The 27,545-nt window shown below is 36.2% G+C and overlaps 1 protein-coding gene and 1 pseudogene across 2 annotated transcripts in view; both read right to left on the bottom strand.

Moving 5' to 3' along the window:
• The window catches only part of LOC131909964 (large ribosomal subunit protein uL16-like), a 66,481-nt pseudogene extending 66,094 nt beyond the window's left edge, over nt 1-387 (bottom strand).
• Nucleotides 1-10,203, bottom strand: part of Dph6 (diphthamine biosynthesis 6) — a 120,052-nt gene extending 109,849 nt beyond the window's left edge. For both annotated transcript variants that reach the window (XR_009378854.1, XM_059261108.1), the window contains exons 1-3: nt 10,104-10,203; nt 6,459-6,553; nt 3,441-3,634 (exon numbers count right to left, since the gene is read on the bottom strand). Coding sequence is in view for 1 of the 2 variants with exons in the window: in XM_059261108.1 (XP_059117091.1) it covers nt 3,441-3,634; nt 6,459-6,553; nt 10,104-10,126 (312 nt within the window). In the remaining variant the exon portion in view is untranslated. The remainder of the gene's footprint in view (nt 1-3,440; nt 3,635-6,458; nt 6,554-10,103) is intronic.
• Nucleotides 10,204-27,545: the final 17,342 nt, after the last annotated feature.

Genomic DNA, 27,545 nt, shown 5'->3' on the forward strand with positions numbered 1-27,545 from the left:
TTACAAATGACACAGACATGAAAAATATTTGGGAAAATGGAAGTTAGATAAAGATTCATTCTACAAAGTGTAATTTCTGACCAGGCAGTACCAGGGGTGAAAAAGGAACATGAAGAAAATCAAGAAGAAAAAATTACCAAACAAGTATCAAAAGAGGACTTCCCAGAGCCTTCCTTACACTGGTTGTGCCATTTTTTTTCTGTTATAGTTGACATTAAATATTTCTCTTTCAAAATTAAAAAAAAAAGTAAACGTCAAAGGGATATTAAATATCTACATCCTATAGTCAACATCTCTCCAGGCAAGCGGAAGAACTTACCTTTTGCCAATTACCACTGGCTCTATTCTGTTAGGACCAAACCATTCCTGGTCCAGTAAGAACGCCATATTGTAAACGGGCTAGATATATAGGTTGTCATTTAGGTTGTCATCAACCAGGGACAAGCTTTCAAGAGATATCCTATCACTAGGCAATTATAGATGAGTTACAGGAAAGCATTTGTTAACGTTCAGTGAAAACTGTGGGGCAAAATACAAACATTTTCAAAGTGTAAGAATTTGAAAGGATCTCCCATTTGGAAATGTCTTATTAAAGAAACATTCCACTGAAATGGGGATACTGGGAAGAAACCTCAGATCTAGAAAGAAACAATACCAAATCAGTAGAGAAAAGAAAATATATTGATCCTTAAATATGATTCTATAGAAATAATGATGCTAATTTGTATCTTTTAATATGCTTTAATAAAGAAACTTACACACAATTCATAAATTACTGGTTTCAGAAAAGGAAAGTTACACCATATTAAACTAGAAAAGCATCACAGTTACACTTCAATACTAGAATATAAAAGACAAGGAATAAAACCAAGTATTTCACAAACAGCCTCAGATACGTGTATCAGACTCACAGCTACCCAACAATTGAAGAGATATGATGGGCTGTTACATTTCTGTTAGTTTTCCCAACTTCAACAAAACAGGAAACTTGTAATTCTAAACTTCCTGAAGTTTATAATTCTAAGACTTTGCTACTTAAACAAATTGAAGTATTTGAAAAGTGGAGCCCACCCTAGACAAAATATGGCTTTCATGTTTGAAGGGAAAAATTTATAAAAACCAAAGACAGATGTAACACTTATAAGAGTATAACCTGTTAGGAATGAACAGTTTAAACAAATGTAAGTCCTGGTGGCTCAATACTGCATTCACATTCAAAAGCTTCAAGTGCAGTTCTTTTGCTTAGAACAAGTTGAGACAAACTTGCAAATTATAGCCCTTCTAAGTTAGTTTTTTTTCCATAATTACTCAATTATTCATTAGAATATATGAGACTTCTACTGGAATCTTTGCACCAGGGTTTCACGAATGGATTTAACTTTAAAAGCTTAGCTATACAATTTCTTTCATAAAAGTAATATATTTCTGATATTCATGTCTTTAAAATATCCTATAGTAAAATTAATATTTTTACACAGGAAAAGAAGGAACTATTTAGTCCCAGACAACTTGATAACATCTCTTTCAACTATAGTTATAATTATCATGTATGAAATTCCAAAGCAGAAGTTGTCAAGATTTAACATTAGCATTAATTTATGTCATAATTGACGGTTACTATCAAGATAATGGCAAAGCATCCATTTCTCCAAAGACAGCATGAAGAGAAAGGGGATTTCTTCTTAATTACTACTAATCTGCTCACTTTTAATTAAACTGATTAGTAATTTATTATCATTCCCTTTCCTGGATGGCTGTTATTATCAGAGGATTTCTTCAAAGTTACCACATTTGTGATTTTTAAGCAACCCAATTATTTCTAGAGCAAGTTCCACCATTTTGTAATATTGATTTATACTGAAATGTTAATATCTAATTTCAGTATATTCTGAAAAACAAATGTGAAAATACAAGATCTACATTCTGTCTTTACATCTCCAAGTGAACAATGCTAGCTGCATCTCTCTGGAGAGACAACCATTGGGAGCAAAAGTCATTTCCTTCCTCCTTGTTTGGCAATCACAGTAGTTATAATGTGCATGCAGCTTCCAATGACAGTCTCTGCAAAGAATCCACTTCATATGTTAGCCAACTAAATAGCAAGCTGCAAATCAACTGTTCCGTGCTTCTTTTTAAGATAAAAACGTTCTGACATACAAAATAGGAACTGTTTTAATTGAGATACTTTAAATGTATTTAGGTACCCAGTATTTTTCTTAATCAAAACTGTTAATCAATATAAAGCTTTGACTAATATCCTATAGTTGCAATTAGAAAATGTTCATTACAAAACTTGGGAGAGGGCTGAACTTCTCCACAGAGTAAAGAAGCAATGGTGCAGGAAAGGACGGAACTTTTTTCTTTCCCCTGTAAAAATATTGAGATATTCAGTACACACTAACTTAAGTTCCCCATCAGTATGCCTTATGTGAACTGACTACATATAGTGACTGAATAAACATTTGTATTTAGGAAGAATACTGACTGTCCTCAAGTAGTTGATTATCAATGAAAATACAATGATGACTGTTCAATATAATCTCCTTCAACATTCACTGACAATAGTATCTACTAGATAGATGAGCCTACATTTCTCTCCAAAACTTTGTGTGCTGGAACTATTCATGAATGAATGATGGACAACAAAATAATACATACAATGGCATATTTCATTCATAATCCTGCCAAATTTATTCTGAGCTCAGCATCTGACTTCCTTCCTTCTGGTCTCGGGTCTATCTAACCTTAACATTGTCTGAGAGGTCTTCCTGAGGTACACACAGTACATACATTCCCTGGCTATCTCATGCTACCAGTTGCTACCACCTTGGCATTGTGTCACTCCTTCCCCAATACTCTTCAACAGCAGCCATCTTGTTTGTCAGCTCCTTCTCTTACTCTTGCAACTAGAAAGTGTAATCTAATAAACAAACAGGACTCATCGATTTTTTGATAGGGGTTCAAAATGAAATTTGTTGAAGAAAAAAGATTCAATACTTATGTTTAAATACTACGAAGAAAAAGAAATATCATTTGAGAAGGGGGCTGGAGAGAAGGATAAGCAGTTAAAAGCGCTGGTACCTAGCAGCCACATGAAGGTTTACAACCATTTATAACCCTAGTTTCAGGAAATCTATTTCCCTTTGCTGGCCTTTGTAGGTACCAGGTATACACATGGTACACATACATATATGCAGGCAAAACACACATAGACATAAAATAAAAAATATTGAAAAAAATCATGTGACAAGCTTAGATGCAAATCTATATCCAAAATCTTATTTTTCCATACTCTAATATAAAGACATACTAACACATTTTTTGTTAACTTCCACCCAAAAGATAAAATATCCTTTCAAAGATATCTTCAAAGTATTTAATATTAAATAACTCAATAAATGAAAGTTACAAAGTTCAAAAAGTATAGTCACTCTGCATACCTTAACAAGTTTCAAGAGTTCATAGAGATCTTCAACTTCATCACCTTCACATGTGGTATACATTTTTCCTGTCTCCAAGCTCCTTCCTCTTATGGTTCTGCGGTACAAGGGAAGAGCCATTGCTTCTGCATACAGATCAATGCCATGGTGACCCACTGTCTGATACATGTAGCTATCAAGTTCTTCTGACTCCACTGTAATAGTTAAATAGAAATAATTGGTAAGACAGAGTAAAAAACAAACGAGTTTTAAGAAGTAACTTTTACCACTTGAAGAAGTTAACACTAAGCTTAAAAACTTATCATATTTCACTGCATTTATAAGTGAAGTAATATATAAGCATTGAACATCTGTCTATAGCTAAATTAAGTTCACTTCATCTCTAATCATCTGTGTTTCTAATTATTAACAGGATTACATTTATATTTTTAAAATTATATACAACATTTAAAGATAAGAATAATGTATCCAATAAATTTTTAATTAGTTTACTCAGTTAGAAATTATATTATGTAAGTTTATTAAAATCATTCAGGTTATTCAAAAAATCATTTAGACTTTTAATAAAAACTTTTCTTAAATAAACACTGGCTTAGTAAGTAATACATATTTGGCAGAAAAATTTAGATATACTTGGTATGTTTTATAATCAATATATCAACAAAATATATACATGTAAATTCAATATTTGTTAAAGCAGTTACCAATATATTTGGAAACATGATAATTGAATCTAATCCATGATATAATTACCAGTTGTCTCAAGATTCCACACATATCATTATGGGTAAAGCATTCATTATAGCATTATTTGTAATAGATTAAAAACTATATTATAGTCATATAATAAAATGATATGCAATCTTTGATGCACTTTCTAAAGTGTATTCTCCAGAATACAAATCCCATAAGATATTAATGTTCACAACATGGGTGAAAAGGATTATACATCAAATACATTTTAAAAGTATGTATATAAATAAGTCTAAGTAGATGTGTCTGTTGAAGATTTTCATAGACTAATATGCTTTCAATTCCTCTAATAAAAAGACAGAGTATGAATTACCTCTTCAAAAGATCCTCATACCATTTACAGTTCATACCGAGAAGATATAGGAGAAATGAAACTGAGACTAATATTTAGTGCCATTGAAACTGTTTACAATATGTTAAGCTATAAAATAATAGACTACAAAATGGTTTTTACAGGCACATATGTACATGTATGTTTTCAAGTGTGGAAACATTCTATTAAAGGGAATGAATAACCATGTAAATGTTTTTCAACAATCAGTAGTATCATCATATGCCATCTCATTTGGGCTCATCAGATTTCTGACCCCCTCAGCTGCCTGGCTTCCTACAAAACAATACTCACACATTACTCTAAGTCTACTCCTCACTCAGTATGAAAGAGAGATTTAGTGAAATCACCCTAAACCTTTTCACTCTTCCATCCTACCAAGTTAGAGTGAATCTTTAATGTATTTTTACTAAAGGATATTGGTCAAATCGATTTATTACACAAAACGAGCTTCATAGCAAGAAACATCCTGAAACTGGTAAAACTACTAAACATCGTAATGGCTTCAAAACCCAATATATGTTCGTTAGGGCTGCACGTAGTCCTTACCACAACAACCTCATGAGTGGGAGCCACACAGCCGCAACTGTGTGAGAGCAAACAAAACCACGTCTCCACTGTTGCCTAAAGCACTTCAATTAACATACCACCAAAGCTCCTACTCCAGACTTAAAGGGGTGGTTCTGACAACTGCACATTATCCTCATTGACGGGAAAAAATTCTTTCCCAGGGTATCTACTGAAAACCTATATTGTGAAAAACATGATATGTTGTAAATAGCCAGCTTTGCTCTTCAATGGAGCCATGCGGTCCTCAGTGAGGTTCCTTTCAGAGCATTTAAAGAGTTTTAAAAAAAAAAAAATCATTCGGTGACTCATCAGTTCCAACATCCTGCTGACTTTAAGTCAATATTACCAAACCCTATCCATTGTTGATCCACAATAATCTATTCTCTTCTACACCAATTACACAGGGTAAGTTGATATTCCCAGCTTTTTAATTCATAATATTCTAATTGCATTTTTCATTACTACCAATGTTCTAATAAATCTTTCCATTCTATTAATAAGTGTAACTTAAAAGATATACTTGCTTGTCATTTTACTGTTCTGCCAGCAAAATGGATACATGGAAGACTATACAACAATGATCTTTTCCACAATAAATAGCCCAGGTTGAAAGCTCGACATAAGACAGAAATTCAAGAGAGGGAAATTACTTCATATGTGCATTACACATCCTATGAACATACACTTTTTTAGTATTAAGAATTCTAAAGACAGATAAAAAGACTCACTTGCCCAACCTGAAGCAAGGGACAGATGGGGTCTCCCCTTTGGTAACAGCAGTCTGTAAGGGGGTTTTGCTGCTTCACAACAAAGGCTATAGCACAGCCCTATTACCTTCAGAGAACTGGAGACCCCTTCTCAGAAAAACCTTACTTCTATAACCCTAGCTTACTCATCACCAGAGCCCAGTCTCAAATCCTAAAGTATAAATTTACCCACATGTCTTTTGTAAGCTCGTTTCCTTTCTTCCTATAAAATACTCCCAATTTCCATCTTTCCACATCAGTTTCAGAATTATTCAAATATCCACCATAAGTAAACTGGCTAATTTAAATGAGTCCAGTACTCAATGGTCTGCCAATAAACACCTACTACAGGTACAAAGCTTCCAAGAGTTGAGCATTCTTAGGAAACTCTAAGATACTACTTCTTCTCTCAAGAGGCTCATGAGCTATTGGAGAGTACAAAGGGAAGCCTTACATGCTTCGTTATATCTAAGAGAGCTAAGGGCATCTTTTGAGTAGTGACATACATATATTGTAAACTAAGAACCCATGAGGCATCAGATTTTTCTTACCAACCACAATAATGAAGTTGAGCTGCAGCCATTTAGAGAACGGTCCAAAAAAAAGTCATATACTCACCTTGGTTTTCATCTGGTCTCAGATTTGCTAAAGCAACAATATGATGCCCTGCAGCAATACACTGCATCATGTTGTAACAGCTGTCCTTCCCACCACTGAAAAACAAGTCAGTGGAGAGAAAGGTATGAATGTCAGGCTCCTGATCATCATTGAACACAGAATCACTGGATATCAAAATCGATCACATTATTACTTTGCTTTTCAGACTCCATGAGGGACCATTTCACAATTATAGTATAAGACATATATTTGTAAATAGGAAGAAAACTGAGCACATGAATCTGAATTTCTAACGCTGCTACTTCTAGAAACTTATGAAATTATATGCATCTACAATACAGAAGTTCTAAACAAAGTATATTTGTGACAGATTTATGTAAGATAAAAAGCGCTATGCACATAATAAATTATTCAAAATGATATTCTAGCTAAATGCTTATTCCATATATTCCTTGGATGAAAGTCCTTAATTAAAGAAAAAATCCAAGGGGTAAAGAGATGGTTCAGTGGTTAAGAGCACTGGCTGTTCTTCCAGAAGACCTGGCTTCAACTCCAAGTACCCATATGGATGCTTACAACTATCTGTAACTCCAGTTCCATGGGATCCAATAGTATTATAGCCCCCATAAGCACCAAGTCAGCAAGTGGTGTGCAAAACACCCATAAACATAAAATAAAGTAAAACATTATTTAATCTGTTCCAACTACCTAACTACTGGCTACCAATACTCATCAAAGTATGATATTAAAAATCCCAGTCCAACTGTATCATAGACCTTGATATGTTTGAGTCTAAATTCTATACAATGAAAATCCAAAATGCTGACACACATCAATAGTCAAACATTAGTATAATCAGTCCTTTGGTCATCACTACCTAGACAATTTCATTGTAGGATTCCTCAAGAGGAAGAGAATGCAAAGGGCAAAGAAGCGTATTATAAAGCCCAGTATCCTCCTTTTCAGATATGCTCCTAAGTAGGTCTTTCAGATCCTATTACTATGTTTCCCGTTTCCCCCAGACAAGAAAGAAACAACGAAGTTGTAAAATATATTGAAGATTCAAGGGTGAACAGCCACAATCACTACTTAGCTTTATGGTTTAAAATGTCAACTCTTTAAATATGGTTTCAAAAGATTTTCCAAGCTGTGTGCTGCAGAAAACGAAGTACTCAAAGAACAAATAGCTTTCAAGGGCAAAGAATCTTATGAATGCTGACAACTTTACTCTCCTCTTACAGCTCCATAAAGTAGCTAAGGTCAGTCAGCCCTCTGTCAACCCTCATAGCAGTGGGTTTCGCATCTATGGATTCAGCTAATTGTAAATCAAAAATGTTTTAGGGACAGACACCTGTACTGAACATGTACATTATTTTATTGTTAATTCACTAAAAGGTGCAATGTAACAGCTATAAACATAGCATTATATTCTACAGGTATCATGTCATCTAAAGATAGCTCAAAGCATTCGCCTTTAACCCCAGCACTCGGGAGGCAGAGGCAGGCGGATCTCTGTGAGTTCGAGGCCAGCCTGGGCTACAGAGTGAGTTCCAGGACAGGCTCCAAAGCAGCTACACAGAGAAACCCTGTCTCAAAAAGTCAAAAAAAAAAAAAAAAGATAGCTCAAGGCATATGGTGGGAGGATGAATATAGGTTATACATATCATTTTATTTTATTTTATTTTATTTGGTTTTTCGAGACAGAATTCTCTGTGTAACAGCCCTAGCTGTCCTGGAACTTACTGTAAACCAGGCTGGACTCGAACTCACAAAGATCTACTTGCCTCTCCCTCCTGAGTGCTGGAATTAAAGGCGTGTGCCACCACCACCCGGATCTACATACCATTTTATACAGAGAACTTTGTAACTGAAGATTTAGGTATCCGTGGGGGTCCTAAAAGCAATCTCCCATAAATACCTGGGCACACTGTGTCACTTAAACAGTCCTGCAGAAAAGATTTTTAGTTTCCAAATCTAGGAACAAGCTTAGTCACATGTATTTGGGCTTATATGCTTCAGTATACATCTAAAATATCCTGCCTAGATAATCTTCAAGCTTACATTCAACAGTGAAATTCTGCTAGGTATTTAAGCCCTTGATCTAGTAAATGTGTTTCATTTTGTCCTGAAGTACACTTATACCCAATCAATTGTTGTACACACATACATCCAAATACATGCATACACATACACAATGCCAACAGATTTATCACAATGAAGCTTAAATGTCTATTTACATGTTATACACAATTTACATGTTATACACAATATAACTATATATAAAATAAAATAGGTATATTTACTCTCTGGATTCTTATCTCCTAACATACAGTTCTTAAAAATGTGGGAAAATTTTTCAAATAGCACTTCATTATTCAGTAACTTATTACCAAGGTCAAATACACTGGACACTGAGTATTTGAGAAACAGACCACACTGATCTTTCCTCCTCTCCAGTTTCACTTGTTCTATCACTCAGTTGAGCTTTTGGTGAACTAAATTCCAATCACTAGCTCCCTGACCTACTTTTACCTGTTATCTCTTCACCAAATAATCATGACGGTTAAAACTTCAATATTCGCTTTATGGGAAAATGTATTAAATTACAGTGACATTATAGTACAGTTTCCTTAAAAAGTCATGGAATTAACAGAACTGGCTTTTTTCCTGTCACTACAGAGGCACTGAAATATGCCTCTTATAAATATGCCTCTTATGAGTCTTATAAAACATGGTCAACTAGCATCAGTTACCTAGGGCATTAAACAAGAATGTTTATATATGCTTCATTGTGCTTTCAAAAAAAAGACTGAAACAATGCAATGGAACTTACACTTTACTTAAGGGGTCTAAATCTCAAGTTCAAAGTATTTAAAGGCTTTAAACTTTGTCTCTAACATTGCTAGTATTTCCCTTATAGTTTTCAGGTATAGAAACTGCAGATCCGGCTCATTTTGCTTATCAGCTACAGTGTCTAGACTTCTACGTAAGTTACTATGGATCTCAAACTACTTTTGCAATATGACTTAGGTTGCCCAAGGTCAATAAGACCAATTCTTTGTATCCAACACACGCTCAATAACATCTACCCTAAACTAGCAGTTTCAACTCCACCCTGAGGGAATTTCTCTCTTGTCCATAGGTTGTTCCCATGTAGGTGTTTAATACGTATGAGCAAAGCAATCTCAAGCCACTTAGGGATCCTAAGGCCATCTCTGCCAAACTAGGGATGTGGGATAGATGAGAATGGGGTAGATTTCAGAAGCGGTGTCAGGCCAGCGATAGCCTGGGAAAGATCTCTTAAGACTGAAGGAAACTATAGCGGATGAAAACTGGAAACAAGTCAGCGAAGTTAACAGCGGCTCTCAGAGTTCAGAGCGAAGGAAAGTCCAACAGGTGTGAGCATGCGCCCACAGCTGAGGAGGACCCTGCTATCAGCGCCGTTCGGCTCCGCCAAGGTTGCCAGAGAGGAAGCGCGCATGCCAGGGCCAGTGGGCCCGGGCTGCAGATAGTCCCGCCTCTTCCGGTCCGGGGCGCCGACCCGCCCACGCGGCTCACCGAGAGGCCATTCCCGAGGTGCCTGCAGCGGCCGAGTCAGGACCTAGCCTCGCCGGGGAGGAGGGAGATGGACCTGCCCCTCATTACCTGATCAGGGCCGCGACCCTCATGCTGGGTGCACTGCGCGTGCGTGCGGCAGGCGCAGACGGCAGGCCCCCGGCCCCGTGGCCGATCGACTGACGCGCGCGGGTCCTCGCTCGGGTGTCTGCGGCACTGCCTGTCCGCCACCATCCTACTGCCCCTTCAGCACCTTGCTGAACAAACGGGCGTACGGAGTAGGTAGTCTCAGCACCTGTTACCTGCTACATGGATATACTGGCCCAGGGGGCGCGGTGGGGGTGGGGGTGGGCATAAAGTTTAGGCACAGCCTGACCACCTAAGTAAGGGCAGTGAAGCTGCCGAGGGAAGGGCAAGGTCCTTGTTAAGCAGCTTGAGGGTGCTGGGTTTGTCTGGGTAATAAGCTCTCAAGTCACAAACAAGCTCTGAAGTTTGAAACACTGCCCTGGGAAGGAGACTTAGTCTCTCTCCTTTCTTCCCACAACCCAAGAAACCATTAATACCTGGACACTTTTAACTTTGCGACTTCCATCTCGGCCCTGTGAACCAGTGAGGCTACGTGATCTAGGCCTCATGGACTGTTTTTTAGCATTTCCCCAATACAGAAACGAAGAAATTTGCACTCCATAAACCAGAAAGAAAATCTAATCTCAAATATATTTTTACTACTTAGGATCTTGAATGTACTAGTCACTGTCTGAGGCTCCTGGGATAAAATGGTGCTGCTGCAGACTAACCTCCCTACCCACACCCCTGAACAAGGAGTTTGTGTAGGAGTGAAGACAGCAGGTGATACACTATACAGTTTAAAGGGGAATTGTATGTTAAAAAGTGGAAAGTACTGCGTACACACACACACACACACACACACACACACACACACACACACACACACACACTGAGACAGAGACAGAGAGACCGAGACAGAAAAGAGAGAGCGCGAGCTAGTGAATTCCCCAAATCCATGTAGCCATGCTGAATAAATCTCTCATTCTGATTTCGACTTTGAGCTTGACTCTTTTAATTGGATTGTAGTTGAAGATTGGTGGAGGGATGTAACTTGGGGCACAGGTTGTGAACCCCAAGTTTGTAGCAGAGGAACAAAGCTGGTTACTGTAACTAGAAAAGAGTGACCAGAGAGTAATGGAAGATGAGGTCAGGTGGTGGAGAGGGACGATCATGTAAGGTATTGTGGGCCACCTCAGACTTTATAACGGTACGGTGGAAGGTCCTGTGCGGTATTGTGGGCCACCTCAGACTTTATAACAGGGTGGAAGGTCCTGTGCGGTATTGTGGGCCACCTCAGACTTTATAACGGTACGGTGGAAGGTCCTGTGCGGTATGGTGGGCCACCTCAGACTTTATAACGGGTACGGTGGAAGGTCCTGTGCGGACGACGGCTTTTAAAGCACTGCAAGGTTGAAATCACAGCTGTTAGAAAAGAAACCTATTTTAATGATCCAGGAGAGGCGATGGGACCTAACAACAAGACAATGGGTTTGATGAGAAATGAAAAGATAACAGGTCTGTTTTAAAAACAAAGCCAGTATAATTGGACAGACAGATCCAGGGTGCTAAAGAAATGCTAACAATGAAGGTAGTATGTTTAAGATACCTCAAATTATGTCAGACACACATAAGTATTCAGTTTTGCCATGCTGCAATGTTTTGATTGGCCCCAAATAATTGTTATGGGTCACTGTGGCACTGAAAATTTGTATGTGCGTATCAGTATTTAAAATCATGTGTGTTAAAATTCTGTGATTGTAATTATTGACCAAGTCAGTTAAATGTTTGAGATGTTGGTGTCTAATTAGAGATAAAACATACAAATTAAACATTCATAGTACAGTATATAAAATTTTGCAAGTAATAATTTACATAATGCATATGGCAAGATAACTGGAAGTTGAGCCTATTGGACTGAAAGGTAGTTAGAATATAGGATAGGGCTTAAAAGATAAAGACAGAAGAAGCAGTTACATCTTAAAACAAAGACATCAAGAGGTTAGCCTTACCAGTGGAGAGGTTATGTTGATGGAGGGGAAGATAACTTGGAAGGTCAGGGTGATGCCTGGTTACCTAGGGTAAGGAAAAGCCTCTAAGAAAAACTGCAATATTAGGAAGAGTACCCTGGCTGTATTTCTAGAAGGTTGTGTGAATTATCAGTAATTAACATGTTGAGGTTTTGAGGAAATAAATGTGAAGTTCCCCAAAGACTCATTTTATATTTTCTAGTATTTAAAAAAAAAAAGTCCTTGCCACTTTTCAAGAGGGGTGAGAAAAATAACTTTCTCTCCTTAAAGCTACATATTAAGCATTATGTTTTGTTTCTCTCTGTTAGCCTCATGTTATATAGCTGTAAATAAAGGGGAAAATATGGTGAGGCCATTTACCAAGGTCAACTAGTTTTTAGGGGCTTCCTCAAATTCTTCCTACCACCTTTATATCATCCTTTGTATTGTTCTTTTTACCTGTTGAATTTTTTTTTCAAAACTTTCAACCAGTGTTCTCTCAACTAATGAAATTTCTGGTTGATCTAGTATACCAGTGCTAAATGTATTGTCTCTTCTTACAAACCTTTACTCTAAGCCAAAATTGTCCAAGACCTGCAAATTGAGCTACAGTGGCTTAGCTAGAGTATCTCATTTGTGCTTACTCTGAGAACAGTGCAGGGAAAGTTGGATCTGGTGCTGTCTTCTTAGTGGAGCTGAAAGCACATGGCCAGAGACTCGAATACCGTCCATAGGAATGGTGGCGACAAGCTGCTCCATGATGTCTGTAATCTCGTCTTTCTAAGACATGAACATGGAGGCTAACTGGAGAAATGACAGCCCTTGATAGGCATTTAACCTCAGTCCTCACTGGTCCCTGTGCTGTTCTCTAGCCACTCCATATCCCCACCAGCCTCAGTAATCACTTTAGCATATCTTCCTTATTGGTTTACCTGTCATTCCTAATGGATCTCAGCCATTGTACATTAGATTCTTTTCAGTCTTGGTCTGCTGCATGTGTCATTTCACTGGTACAACTAGACAAGGGCACCACGTGGATCCCCTGAGTTCCACATGTGGGTGACTGTATCCCCAGTATATTGAAAACCCTCATTCCTCTACATAATCAGTTACTCCACTATGATGGTCCTTCCATACAGGGTACTTAAAGTGACCATGAATTCTGAAGTTCAATGAATCCTTGCTCAGCCTACTTTGAAGACCAAGACCTAGAAATATTTTTTTTTTGGCTAAACTTGTGAAAGGCAAAGAAGAAAGTTCTCCCAGTAAATCTTTGGCCACTGTTACTTTCAACCTTTGGTTCCCAGATCCTTGTTTTCCTCCTAAAGAGTGTCATATGTAGAGATCTCTGATTTATCACTTATGCCTATATCTTGAGGAATGCAGATTCTTGTCTGATCTACTGCTTTACATGTGACTTCAGTTGGCTAGCTTCCCCTAAACAGCACAATGTGTGCTACTTAGATACTGTGTGTCTGGCCCAATTCTTTACTTACATTTCTGTGAAGCGAGATTTTTTTTTTTTTTTTTTTTTTTTTTTTTTTTTGTGAATGCTCTGCTCAGTGGGATCCCATGCCTACAATGGATCTCTGCCAATGATACCATGTGAAATAGTGCAGACAGAACAACACCAGATTTTAGGACATTTATTGTGCCTGGTCAAAGGTTACGAGAAGCTGGAAAGTATGGCCTGGATGAACTCTGTGATGAATCCAAAGATTGTCATCTGGTGGCTATCACCTGTGGTTTTAATAACTGATGTTAAAATAGTTCTTGAGCTCATCTCCTCCATGCCTGCCACAATGAAACAGAATGACATGAGAAGGAGCAGGAAATTTAGACTCTCACATTGTGCTCTGATCCAGCAAGAAACATACAGAGAGGAATTTATTCAAACCAAGAATAGTATTTGAAGGAAAGCCAACCTAAATTTGTAAATGTCTAACTTAAAAACAACAGTATTTTCAAGGAAATGTTTTAGTTTACTTCCAAACACATGTACTAATGTTGATCAAACTAACATACTAATAGTGGGTCCTGGCAAAGTGTTTCTTAAAACTCTCATAAGTTAATAGAGAAAACTTATTTTTAACTACTATCCATTTGCCTATACATAATTTGCTCAAATTTCAAGAACACTTGATTTAGCAAGACCCCTATATGTATAGCTTTCTTCGCAGATGCCATACAGATAACTTCAACCCAGTTAATGTCAACAAGTTAAAAGGTTTCCTTTCAGTATAGCAATTTTTATTTTGTAATTCACTGAACCACCTTCGAGATCCACCTTTCAAACACATTGTGAGCTCATGTTCTACAGTCTAGGACTTTTACATACAAATGAATACTGCTTAGCTTGTAGGGCCAACACAACAGGTGAACAGAAAACTTGCCTCAAAAAGCTCAGTCCTTTGCCAGTTTACTTAAGGAAACTCTCCACAGCCAAACACTGTTGCCGGTAATAAAAGCTTGCAAGCTGTCACTGAATTCTGCTTCCTTGGCAGTATATTTCACTGATGTACTGATTGATAAAGACTCAGATAATCACATCAAGAAATGCTACAGGTAGTTATTCCTTAGCAGCCCAGAAAGGATTTAAGTGCATCTTCCCTAAAATAGCAAACAGGAAGTCATCAGAATGATGCCTCATGAATACTTATTTTTAAGATGACATTAATGGGTTGGAGGCAGACCACTAGCCTAGCATGTACAAGAACCTGAGCTCAATTCTCAGCATCTGGGAAAAGAGAAATTAAATAATTATGTGGAATTTAAATTTAAAGACATACACTTGTGAGTGTATGTAATTATATTATCTATTATATTATTTATACTATATATGCACATATATACATAAATATGTGTGTTATAATTACAGTTTACTGTGGGCAAGTAACTCATTTAATCCTCACAGCACACTTATGGGCTAAGATTCACTGTGCTCTTTATTTATAAATGAAAATGTCACACAGCCTTTAAAGTCCTACTGCTATTAAGTGTCAAAATCAAGATCTAAATCCAGATGGGATAGCCCTTGACTACCATACTATAATTTCCCATCCAAATGGGCAGCTAGTTACTTGCCAAAAAGATCTACATGTTCTGTGAGATACATATGGAAATGCAGTTTCATCATTGACCTCCTTTTCATCATTGACCTCTCCTATCTCCATGTTCCAAATAAGCAACTTTTTGGATGATAGACATAGATTTTTATATTATATAAACGATTGTATATGATACCTACCAGGCACTAAACATGGCTAATTCTGGGACAGAAAAGTTCCACGGTATCACCCCATCCCCAGACGTGTACAGTTTAGAAAGGGTCTGAGGTCCCATTCCTAGGCAAGCAGATCCAAAGTTGCACTAGAGGGAATACAGTTTTGCTTCCCACTGCTCCCACACCATATCTAATCACACATTGCTGAAAATCTTCGATATGAGTTGTGTATTGTTTTGGCCACAACAAATATTCTTCATCTTGATTAAAAATTGAATGTCAGTGTATTAGCATTCTCTAGAAGAATGGAAGCAGTCAAATGAGTATATATTAAAAGGAGATTTAGTTGATTGACATATATGACATAGTCTAGGTAGCCCAACCATGTCTATCTTCACACAAGACAGAATAAGAATCTGTAGCTGCAAAGTCTACAAAGCAGGATGCCACAGTAATACCAATCTGAAACTTTAGACCTAGGGAATTTATAGACAATACTGGTCGTCAGTCCACAATGGAAGGCCAAAGAAGCTTAGTTCTGATGTTAGTTAAAGGTGGAAACAGGTGCAACACAGACAATAGGAACTCGTGCCTTTTGAAATATCATTTTCCAACATGAAGGAAAGAGGAAAAGTGTAACAACATCATTTACTTTTGGAAGCTCATTAAAAAATTGAACGCCTGCATCATTGGCATACATAACGGGGAAGAAATTATGATTAAAGAAATGTTTCTAATCTTGGAAAAGAAATGGGTACCAATGACTGTAGAACTTCAGACAGACATGAACAGAAAAGATCCTCAACAAAAACTTTTAGAGTCAAACTGTTAAAAGTGCACGAGAATGAATTCTTCAATCAGAGAACCATGCTAAGTGAAGTTTAAGGAAAATCCCACTAGACTAATAGATTTCTTAGAAGAAATTCTACAGACTTATGACAGCATAGAAGGGTGGTTTTCAAATCCTGAAAGAAAAAAAAACAAATCTGAAAACCATTTATCAGTGCACTTAACAAGGTTATAATTTGAAGTTGAAGGTCACAAGCACACACACACACACACACACACACACACACACACACACACACACATACAAACACAAACACAAAATCTTCCAAAGTATAAGCAAAAACTGAAGGTGAATCCCTGACTACCATATCACTCCTACAAAAGACATTTAAGGGAATCCTCTACCTATAAGTTGAAGAAAGATAATTATCATCAAGATGATGTGAAAATATAAATCCCCCTAGAAGAATAAACATGTTGAGGGTGGATGGGTCTGGAATAGGTGTTTCCAGATTTTTGGCTTCCTACTTAAGAATTAAATAAAAGCACACACAGATCAGAGAATATCAAGGAAATGTTATTCAAATCCAATCTACAAAATAGTTCAGAACACAGTGTAAGAGAATATTGGGCCACCTGAATGCAGATGCTCAAAGGCCCTTGTCATTGTTTCATCTTCCTGTTGTGGGGTTCAAGAAAAGGAGGTGCTGGTTATTAGGGGAGATGTTGAGTAGTTCCCTATTTATGTATACACAAAAATATTCTTTTATTGTATATGCCCCTTCCCATAATGAATCTGATCTTAATCACATACATACCCAATATTCATAGACACAAGATGATAAATAGGGGATTTTCCCCAAAACATCATTCAGGGATGCAGTTTTGCATTATTTGGCTATACCCAATTCCAATCTAGGCCACCAGCCCATGACATTTAGTTCCTAGACTGTGTTCCTGGGTATTTTGAGTAAAAGGGAGGCTTTCATTTAGGGATTACTAAAGGGAGTGACTTACTTCCATTGTTTAAGGAAGATGTTTCTATGCATTGCTTAAAGTAATAGTAAATGACTTTGTCCTGCTCTTCAATTTTAAGAGATACTTTTATTTTTTCCTTGTTCAGCATGCTATTGGCTTTGGATTTGTTAAGTTTATTAACTGATTTTTCTATCTCTATTGAGATGATGATACAATTTTACCCTTCCTTGTATTTATGTGATATATTGTGTTTATAAATTAGCATATGTTGAACCAATCTTGCATGCCTAAAACTAAACCAACTTGATCATGTATAATATAATGATATAATGATCAAATTGAATGATCTGTAATAAATGATTGAAGTTATTTTGTAATTTCCAATACAGAGATCTTTCATCTCACCCTTGGATAGAATGTTCTATGAGTGTCTCTAAGGGCCACTTGATGTTTACTTCTTGATTTTATTTTTTTGGTCTGGATAGATATTAAATCTGTCTATTGGTAAAAATAGAGGATTGAACTCCTACAATGTTATTATATAGGAACCCATCTCTCACTTTGGCTCCAAGAATGTTTTTTTATTAAATGAAAGAGTACTTTTTATTGCATATTTAGATTTATAATTATATCTTTTTTGATGAATTGCCCTTATGTCTTCTTACTTTGTTTCCAAGTCTGTTTGTCAGAAAGTATAGCTATTCCTATTATATCCTTTAGATTGTGTTGGTTTAGAATAAAATTTCCCACTCTTTCCCTTTCAGTTGTGTATATCTTTAACTGATATATAGGGTTCTTTTGTATGTTATTTATAGTGGGGATTGAGCTGAGGGCTCTGGATGCCCCAAACAAGCACTGGAATTTATGTCAGCCTAGTGTGTTAAGTTTCTTGAAGAAGATACACACAATCACATGCAAAAAGGAAAAGCACCCATATCTGTGGATTTGAAGAATGGATATTTTTAAGCATCCAAATTGACCAAAGTGATCTATGAATAATGAAATAATTCATTAAAAATAATATAATGAAATCCTCATCAAAATATCAGTGACATTCTTCACATAACTAGGGGGAAAATCTTAAAACTCATATGAAAGCAAAATATTCTTAAATAACAGAAGCAAATTTGAGCAAAAAGAACAACACTGTCAGAATCTAACATAATTTCAAACATATTATTTGGTCATGGTGACCCAAATACCCAAGTAAAAGCAGACACCCAGAAAAATGGAACTTAATAGAGACCTCAGAAATAAGCCTACCCATTGAAAGCCAACTGTTTCTCCAAAGGAGCCAAAAACATTTGCTGTAGAAAGGAGAGCCACCTTTACAAATGGTGTTGCGAAAAGTGGATATTCTATGTAGAAAATTGAAACGACCTAATTTCTCAACTCTTGGAAGAAGCAACTCAAAATAGATCAAAACTTTAATGTAAGACCTGAAACTATTGGAGGAAAATGAAAGGAAGATACTTTAAGATATTGGTACAGGCAATGATTCACTCTTTCTGGGAATGTAAATTAGTATAATGTCTATGAAAATTATGGAACTTCTTCAGAAAAGTAAAAATAGGATTACAATCTGCCCCAGCTGTCCTACTCTTGGGCATATATGTGAAGAAAAAGAAGTCAGCATACAAAAGAGATGTCTGCATGTTCGTGTTTGTTGTGACATTATTCACAATATCTAAGATACATAATTAGCCTAACATGTGTGGCTGAAGCAAATATGGTGGAAATACATAGTGGAATATTTGGCACTAAAGAAAAACGAAATCCTGCCACTTGAGGCAAAATGCAAGGAAATAAGAACATTGTGTTAAGCAAAATTACCCAGAGAAAGACAACTACCATATGTTGTCTTTCATAGGTGGAAACTTAAAAAAAATTCTGAAAGTAGAATTGGGATTACTAGGTACTGGGAAGGATGCCATGGCTTGGCAATAGAAGGTAGATTGATATGATAAAGACACACTATATGTAGTATATCCTGCACTTTTCAGAACTTTTCAAAACTATGATTTAAACCACTCTAGAACAGACTACAAGGGACTTCCATATTCATGGAAGACTCATTGATAAAACAGAATGTACTATGTAAGTCAGTCCAATCTTTGCCAATAGGAAAGCCCAAATTGGAAGTATAGCTCCTTCCTTCATCAAACCTTTGCTAGATAAATTAGAGCCAATGTGAGATACATATGCACCCATGAGAAATGCACTGCTGTGTGGGCAAGGATATTCACCAAATGGAACTGCGATGCATTATTAGTAGAAATGCAAAAATGATACAGCCTCTTTGACACATAGTATTATCTTACCTTATATAGTAAGGACACTGTTCCCTATGATTCAGTAATTGTACTCACAGATATTCATTCCAGAAAAATGAACACACTTGTCCTTGCAAAATATGCATGCATGTAAGTGATAGGGCATCATCGCTGAAATTTCTATCAGTTGGCAACTGAATAAATAACTTGTGGTACATGCATAACCATAGAATACTGATTAGCAATATGCCTAACATCATGCATGAAGTTCAAAATTATGCTAGAAAAAAATCAAACACAAGCACTTTGCTTTATATGATAATGTTTACATGAAGTTTTAGAAAATGTAAAATACCCAGTGATACAGAGGGGATGTTAAAAGACAAGGTCCTTTAAAGATAGATGTCTTTGAGAAACTGTTTTCTGTGAGGAACTTTGACAGTAATAGTGGTGGTACTATGCTTTGCAACTGACAAAATTCAGCTTGGATTATTCAACTATGTGCTTGGAATTAGGGAATTTTATTAAATGCTATTAACACCACATTAGCAAATAATTATTTCATGAGGATAAAATCAGTTTCAATTGTCTAATAAAAAGTATCACTCCATCAATTCTCTTTTCAATATGTTCACAGGTTATTTTAGACTTTGAAGGAGACTATTATATGTACCTGCGTTGGAGGAGCATCCTTTACTTCTGATTTTTTTGTCCCATGAGGTGTTCTAGAATTTCTATATTGATGATGTTTTAAAAGTGGAGGCAATGATGCCTATTCCAAAATGCATTCTTGTATTAAGCACACTTTTAGTTAAGTATGAGTGTCTTTGAAGGAATTTTTGGAGATTATTGGGGACTTATAAGATATAAATCCTCCCAAGCTGTTTTTAATGACACTTAATTTTCAGTCACTGTATATCAGATGCTCATCATTATAAATGTTTGAAAGGAAATTTGCATCCAATAATGATATCATCAGTAATGTAGTGTAAAACACTACCTTAATTTCTTCATCATTATTCTAATGTTCCCTCTAAGAAAGGATGATATGCAGTATTCTATTCTTTATCTTGTTCCCAAATTATGGCAATGTATTATATTTGAAGCCTTTACCTACTCATAATATTTATGTGTATATTCAGTCACTTAAAGTATAATTAAAATTTTGTTTTCCTATCATGCCTCCTTTATAGACAGTTGATTGTGTTAAAGGCTGAAAGATTGTCCCAATATTTCCCTACGTTTACAAAACACAAGCAGGAATTAGACAAATCTGTGTTTGAATTCTAGTTTTACAAAACTCTTTTGTAATTTCAACATGATCTGTTTCCTTTATCTGTAAAATCAGAATATTTATACCTACTGAATAAGGCAAGGAATAAATTCTATCAATGCATCTGACACTTTCAAACCTCAAAGCAATCACTTAAAAAATAAATTCTAAAAAACAACTTACATTCAATAATGAACCACAAGCAAATCATTTATGAAATCATATAAAATATTGACTCCAAAAAAGACAGACAAAAAGGAAAACATGTGACAGAAAAATTTACCATAGTTGATTTTATTAAACCCAACAATATCAGTTATAGGATATAAGTATCAAATGACCTAAAATGGAGATAGGCTGAACAAGAAAGTGATATCCAACTATATTTTGTCTACAAGACACTCACTTTAAATATGAAAACACAGACATATTAAAAGTAAAAAGATGAAGAAACAAATCCTATGCAAACACTACTCAGAGTAAAAGTGGAATGGCTGTATGCATATCAGACCATTTCAGAACAAGGAATACAGTTTTCTCTTCCCCCCTCTGGTTGCACATTTTTCTGTATCTCTCCAGAATGAGCTTATGAATATGTATGCATATATTACTTTTATATTTCTCCAGGGGAGTGTGCTATATTCACTATTCTGTACTTTGTTTCCCCAGATGTATCTAAGGCACCATTTTGTATCACTCCATATATATTTATCTCATTTTAAAAATTTCCATATAGTTAAAAAAAAACAACATTTAGGTCCTCATCAAGGATGTCACCTTCCCAAATTGTACCTAACAAGGATAAGTGAATCACATTTTGGTTCTGAAGTGTGATCAGAATACTATTTAAAGAATGCTGGACCCCTGCACCTGTAGCATATTCAGCAAAATTTTATTAATTTTGCGACCTTTGAGGATATGTCCTTCTACCAAGCTAGCATCGAAGATAGTTGATACCTTCTTTCTTCACCTTATGGTTTCAATCAGTAAATAACATCGCATAAATTCTACTATCAAGGTATCTCAGAAATGTAGAGACATATCACAAAAAAATGTATTGTTCATTGTCATCTGTTTGAGATATTAAAATGCTGAACATTGATCTCAATTCCAATCTCCCCTATAGGTTTCTCTTCCCTACAGTTATACATGGAAGAATTGAAATGTTTCAAATGATAAAACAATATTTTTAAAATTTTGTCTATTTCAGAAGTTTCCATCTTTTTTTTCAACAACTATAGCTGCTGTTCTTGGGGTTTATAAATGTGCTTCATGTCTGGTAGGATATATAGTAGTGTTGGATAATAACACTGTGGTTTGTGGGGTTTCTTTATTTTGACAAGCTAAACGTATTTAACATATTTTATCTCTTGTGCTTTAATAATTTTTTTGTGAAATACATTGAAGAAAATATTTTTTTTAATTTATAAATGGAAGAATAGGAAAACATGTATATATGATAATTGATTTTTGGTTGCAGTTTGTTAGTGTCAGCACTGGGACCACAATGCAGGTTCCATCATTTTTAAGGTGGATTATAAACTTCAGAATCACATGTCTATTATCTTTTTTTTATTTAAAAAATGAGGAGACACACTCTTACACACTCCATACTTCTTGATCTGGGATAACCACTGACATTTATTTCTCAAGAATGTCAGTAAAAAGGAATATTTTGAATGAAGATGGAAAATACAACCAAATTCAACTACTGATTATCTTCATCAAGAAGGTCTGTACAAGGACCACCAGCAAGATGGTTCAGCAGGTTAAAGCATGTGATTCCTAGGCTTCATATAGTGGATGGAGAGAACCAATGATCTCAAGATGTCCTCTGACTGTCACTAAGTACTATAGCACACACAGAGAGACATGCATAGGCATCCGCATGCACACACACACACACACACACACACACACACACACACACACACACAAATCAATGAATGAATAGTAAAGAAAATGAAGGCCTCTATAAAATGAACATAAGACTGATAATGTTGGGTTCAATGTACACAAACTTTTGTTGTTCAAACGTTGTCCAAACATACAGTGGTCCTGGCTGTAGAACAATTATTTCAAACTGATGGACTACAGCTTTGAAAATATCCAAAGCGTAATGAATGCCATGACCATCTACCATCTCCTTCTTCATGGAAAATGGGTACCATGCAGTTAACTCACAGCAGTATCTCCCGACTCTTATAAAAGCTTACTAACAACTTCCATCCCTCAGCTACATGTCTCTGAGAAATGAGATCATTTCAGAAGTTCACCAAAATAAAATCTAGGAGCCATGGCAGTAGGCATAATTGAATAAGTTTATTTCAATAGAAAACTCGTTTTTATTCAATGTTGATCAATTTTCAAGAAAAATTGGAAAAACTCATGAGATGAGAATTCATTCACAGACTTTTTTTCCCATTGTGCTCATTGTAATATGTTAGTGACTAAAACATTGTAATTATGGTCACTTCATCTATGTTTTCATAACATTAGTAAGATTTCCCTACATTAGCTTTGCACTTTCTGTAGAACCAGATAGATTAAAACTGCATTTTTTTGCAATGTTCATTTTGTACTCTTTGTGTACAGGATTCTAAGAATAGCTTTTCGTTTCTCTTCTATGTGTCTGAGCATGTGCACATAGAATAAGTGGCATTTAAGAAATAAGCATGTTATAAATAGGAAGATATCAAATTGGTAGTATTAAATTGATTTAAAATATAAAACATGAATCAGGTATTCTGTTTTAATCCCAGAACTTGGGAGGTTGAGGCAATAGAGTAGACATGAATGCAAGACCTCTCTGCTACAGAGTAAGGCTCTGTCTCAACAATTCCCAATGCATAGCAACATATAGATAATTGAATTGGAAGCATGAAAGGTAGGACATTAAAAATACTATATAAAAATAAAAATAATAGATAATGCTATACAAAATCAAATAATAGACTAGTTTGGTTGTAGAATATACAAATAATATTTAAACTGTTATTTCACAATTAATATTGATGGTATAGGAATTAAAAAGACCATCTTCAAGGCCAGGGCTGTAGCTCAATAATAGAATAATTGTCTAACATGTGCAAGCTCCTGTGCACAATCTTTAGTATTGCCAAATAAACAGGCCATCTTCTTGGCATCTTATAAACACTGCTTTAAACTTTCCACACTTTATTATACACATGAATATTATCATGATTCTTATGTAGGCTGATATAATTTTTCATTCTGACTTTAAAAAATAAGTGTTTTAAAAATAATTTTGTAAAATTTAAATGGACATTAATTGGATATTATGAATTTGTCTCAAATATTCATAGCAATTAAGAAGCTCATTATTATAAAATATTCTTATATCTTTGTTTAAATAAAAAGTAGTGATAGAGCTTAATAAAGAACAGAGATATCAATTTTATTTTCCAAATTTCTCAATTACCTATAGTTACAGTCTTTGTTACAAACATACAAAGGATTAAACTTGCTGAAATATAAATGTACATATAGTTGTTTCTCTAATCTTGATGACCTGATCTTTAACACTAAAAAACATCCATTCTGGATACCATAGTATAGGTCAGATGCCTTTTTGTACCTTTATGTTACAACATGTTAAATTATTTGTGTTCCTCAATAATCATCAATTTTATGAATGCAAAATTTTTTACTACTATGTCAGTCAACTTGATTGCAAGAGGATAGGATTTGAAGGCTACCTGATAATGGAATTTTCATAGAGTTGCAGGTAAGTTTAAGGACTCATTAGGAATGTTAGGACACTTGAGAACTATCAATACTAGGAAGACTATAGCATCATAAGTCTAAAAGGACAATGGGAAAATGGTGTCTTTAGACATGTTTAGAGGTTGGAGTAATGAAAGAAGGCCATTTGATAGAATCTATATTTATGGAAGGTCACAGCCGTTATCATAGGAGTACATCAAGAAATGGAGGTTGCAGGGGAAGAAATACCATCATGTCTTTTCCATCTGCCATGCTACCTCCTGCCAGGGCCTGCCACTGGCTTAAATGCCACCAAAAGTCAGTGGATAAAGCAGCTAGTTGGTCTGATTCACAGAGATCTAGTTGTTTGGGGCACAGAGCATAGAAAGGATGAAGGAACAGTTTCTGGAGAGTATAAGAAACCATATATGCCTTATATTTCAGTTACTCTTTGTTTGCCTGGTGTAATGGGGCATACTAGAAGATATTTATTGGGTGAAAGAATACATTGCATATGTACTAAAGCAAATTAATCCAGAAGCTAAGTTCAGGCTGTACTTTTACTATTTACATTAAGTAGTTCAGAAACCACTTTCTGAATTCCTATGAAGAACATTAAGAACTAAAGTAATTTGGGAACAATGTGGGAGGGATCATATTTGGACACAACAAAATGAAATGACTCATGTGGAAGTTGGTTGAGAAGATAAGATGAATCATAAATTATTTCTTTGCAGGGCATAATCAAGAGTTAGTCACACTATAACTGGACTAGCATTGTTTAGTGTCAGCTGGAGCAAACCAACTAGGAGAAGATGGAGATGATAAAGCATGCCCCAAAGATTGTTGGTGGGTGTTTATGATCTTTCTTATGTTTTTATTAATATAAAGTCTAAACTTTTTGTCTTAAACCAAATCTTCTATGAATTTTTTAAGCAAGACAGCTTACTCTAAGGTCCATAATTAGATTTCACATTTCTTACATTAAAGGTTGAGTATTTGTTGAGAAGAGGGGACAGACTAAGATTTGAGTTAGAGGCAGTTGTACAAGCACAGACACAGTAGTTGAGGCTAATCACCTAAAGCCCCAATCCCCTGGAGCCCACCTTGAGAATCAGTTTTCTTTCTTACTTTCTCTGCTACTAAATATTGAATGTTATGATGGGGGATTAATGCTACCACTTAAATTTTTGGAAAAAAGTAAATAAACAAATCATTCTGTGACTACTGGCCTCCTGATAAGATTTTGTGTCACATTTCACAAGTACTTTTCCTCTGTCATACTGAAGGTGAGCAATGTATACAATGAGGCAACACGGGGGCTGGAGAGATGGCTCAGAGGTTAAGAGCACTGCTTGCTCTTCCAAAGGTCCTGAGTTCAATTCCCAGCAACCACATGGTGGCTCACAACCATCTGTAATGAGATCTGGTGCCCTCTTCTGGCCTGCAGGGATACATGCAGACAGAACACTGTATACATAATAAATAAATCTTAAAAAAAAAAAAAAAAGACCTTTTGCCGGGCGGTGGTGGCGCACGCCTTTAATCCCAGCACTCGGGAGGCAGAGCCAGGCGGATCTCTGTGAGTTCGAGGCCAGCCTGGGCTACCAAGTGAGTTCCAGGAAAGGCGCAAAGCTACACAGAGAAACCCTGTCTCGAAAAACCAAAAAAAAAAAAAAAAAAAAAAAAAAAAAAAAAAAAAAAAAAAAAAAAAAAAAAAAAAAAAAACAATGAGGCAACACTGGGAGATTGTTCTACTTATCCTGTCTCCCCCTCTTATATAAGTTATATCTTGCTAGATAACAGATCAAACCCACTCTGAGTCTATCATCTAACACAATTATCTTTTTTTATTGGCTTAGTTTCTGGGGGTTAGGAGTCTGGCTGGGCTTCCCTGGGTATCCTGACTCAGTTTCTGGGGTTAGGAGTCTGGCTGGGCTTCCCTGGGTATCTTGGCTCAGGTTCTTTCATAGAACTGAAATACAAAGACTTGAATGATGAAAGACATGCCTCCAAGCTCGCTCACATATGTATGGATAGGAGTCTATTTCTCATGGAGCATTGGACTGTGGCCTGAAGCCCTTGCTAGGCTGGATATTTCTATCACGGTCATGCTCATAACAGTCTAACTGCCTTCTACAAGAGTTAGCAAATGAGTGAGCAAAAGGAAATGTCCAAAATGGGTGCTAGTAACAATCTATCTTGACAGTGTCTGTTCATAAGTATATTCTATCAAGCTCACTCTCCCAAGTTACATGAGGGAATGGATATTAGCAGATGTCACTAGGAACTGACTCAGAAGCTGCCTCTATTACTCCTATTTTATCCTATCTGTTTCTGTGATAACAGGGATTCCATCTGGATTGCAACATTTATCCCTGTCTCTCTGCTTTTCTATTGGCTTTTGCGGATGGGTGACTTAGATAAAAGGAAGGAAAGAAACAAAAGAAATCAGCATATTTATTTTCTCACTTTCTTCCTATTTTACATTCAGTGTTTTGAAATGGTTGTGCTCTTTGTGAATACAGCTTCTGCCTTACGATCTCATTTCCACAGCTCCAGCCCTCATTCAGTTCTGGCAAGTATTAGTGCCACCATTTTGCTCACACTTCACTTTCAGGAGTAGGGATGGCTCAGTTGTCTAGATTTTCTGGTGCTTGTATGCGTTAACATCCTATTATGGCTTAAATGGGAATGTCCCTCAGAGGCTTGGGTATTTGAATACTTGGTCCTCAGTTGGTGGCACTATTTGGGGAGATTTCGGAGGTGAAGCCTTGATGGAGGTAGTATGGCACTAGGGAAAAGCTTTGGAAGCTTATAGCCTTGCTCCACTTTCAGTTCTTTCTATCGCTTCCTGAATGCTCACAGAAATATGATCTCTCAGTTTTGTGTTCTGCCACCTCCTTCCATAGTCCTTACTCCCTCATTTTGGACTCTTCTTTGGAACCTTAAACCAAAATAAACTTTCTTCATTGAGTTGCTTTTGGCCATATTTTCTTACAGCAATAGAAAGCTAAGTAATACATACCTCTTCCTATTTCTGTAACTCTACCTACACTGTGGTGGTTTGAAGGAAAATGGCACTATAAGAAGTGTGGCCTTGTTAGAGGAAGTGTGTCACTGTGGAGGTGGGCTTTGAGGCCTCATATATGCTCAAGCCATGCCCAGTGAGACAGTACACTTCCTTTGCCTTTG

The sequence above is a fragment of the Peromyscus eremicus genome, chromosome 4, assembly GCF_949786415.1.
Source record: "Peromyscus eremicus chromosome 4, PerEre_H2_v1, whole genome shotgun sequence".
Classification (NCBI taxonomy): Eukaryota; Metazoa; Chordata; class Mammalia; order Rodentia; family Cricetidae; genus Peromyscus; species Peromyscus eremicus.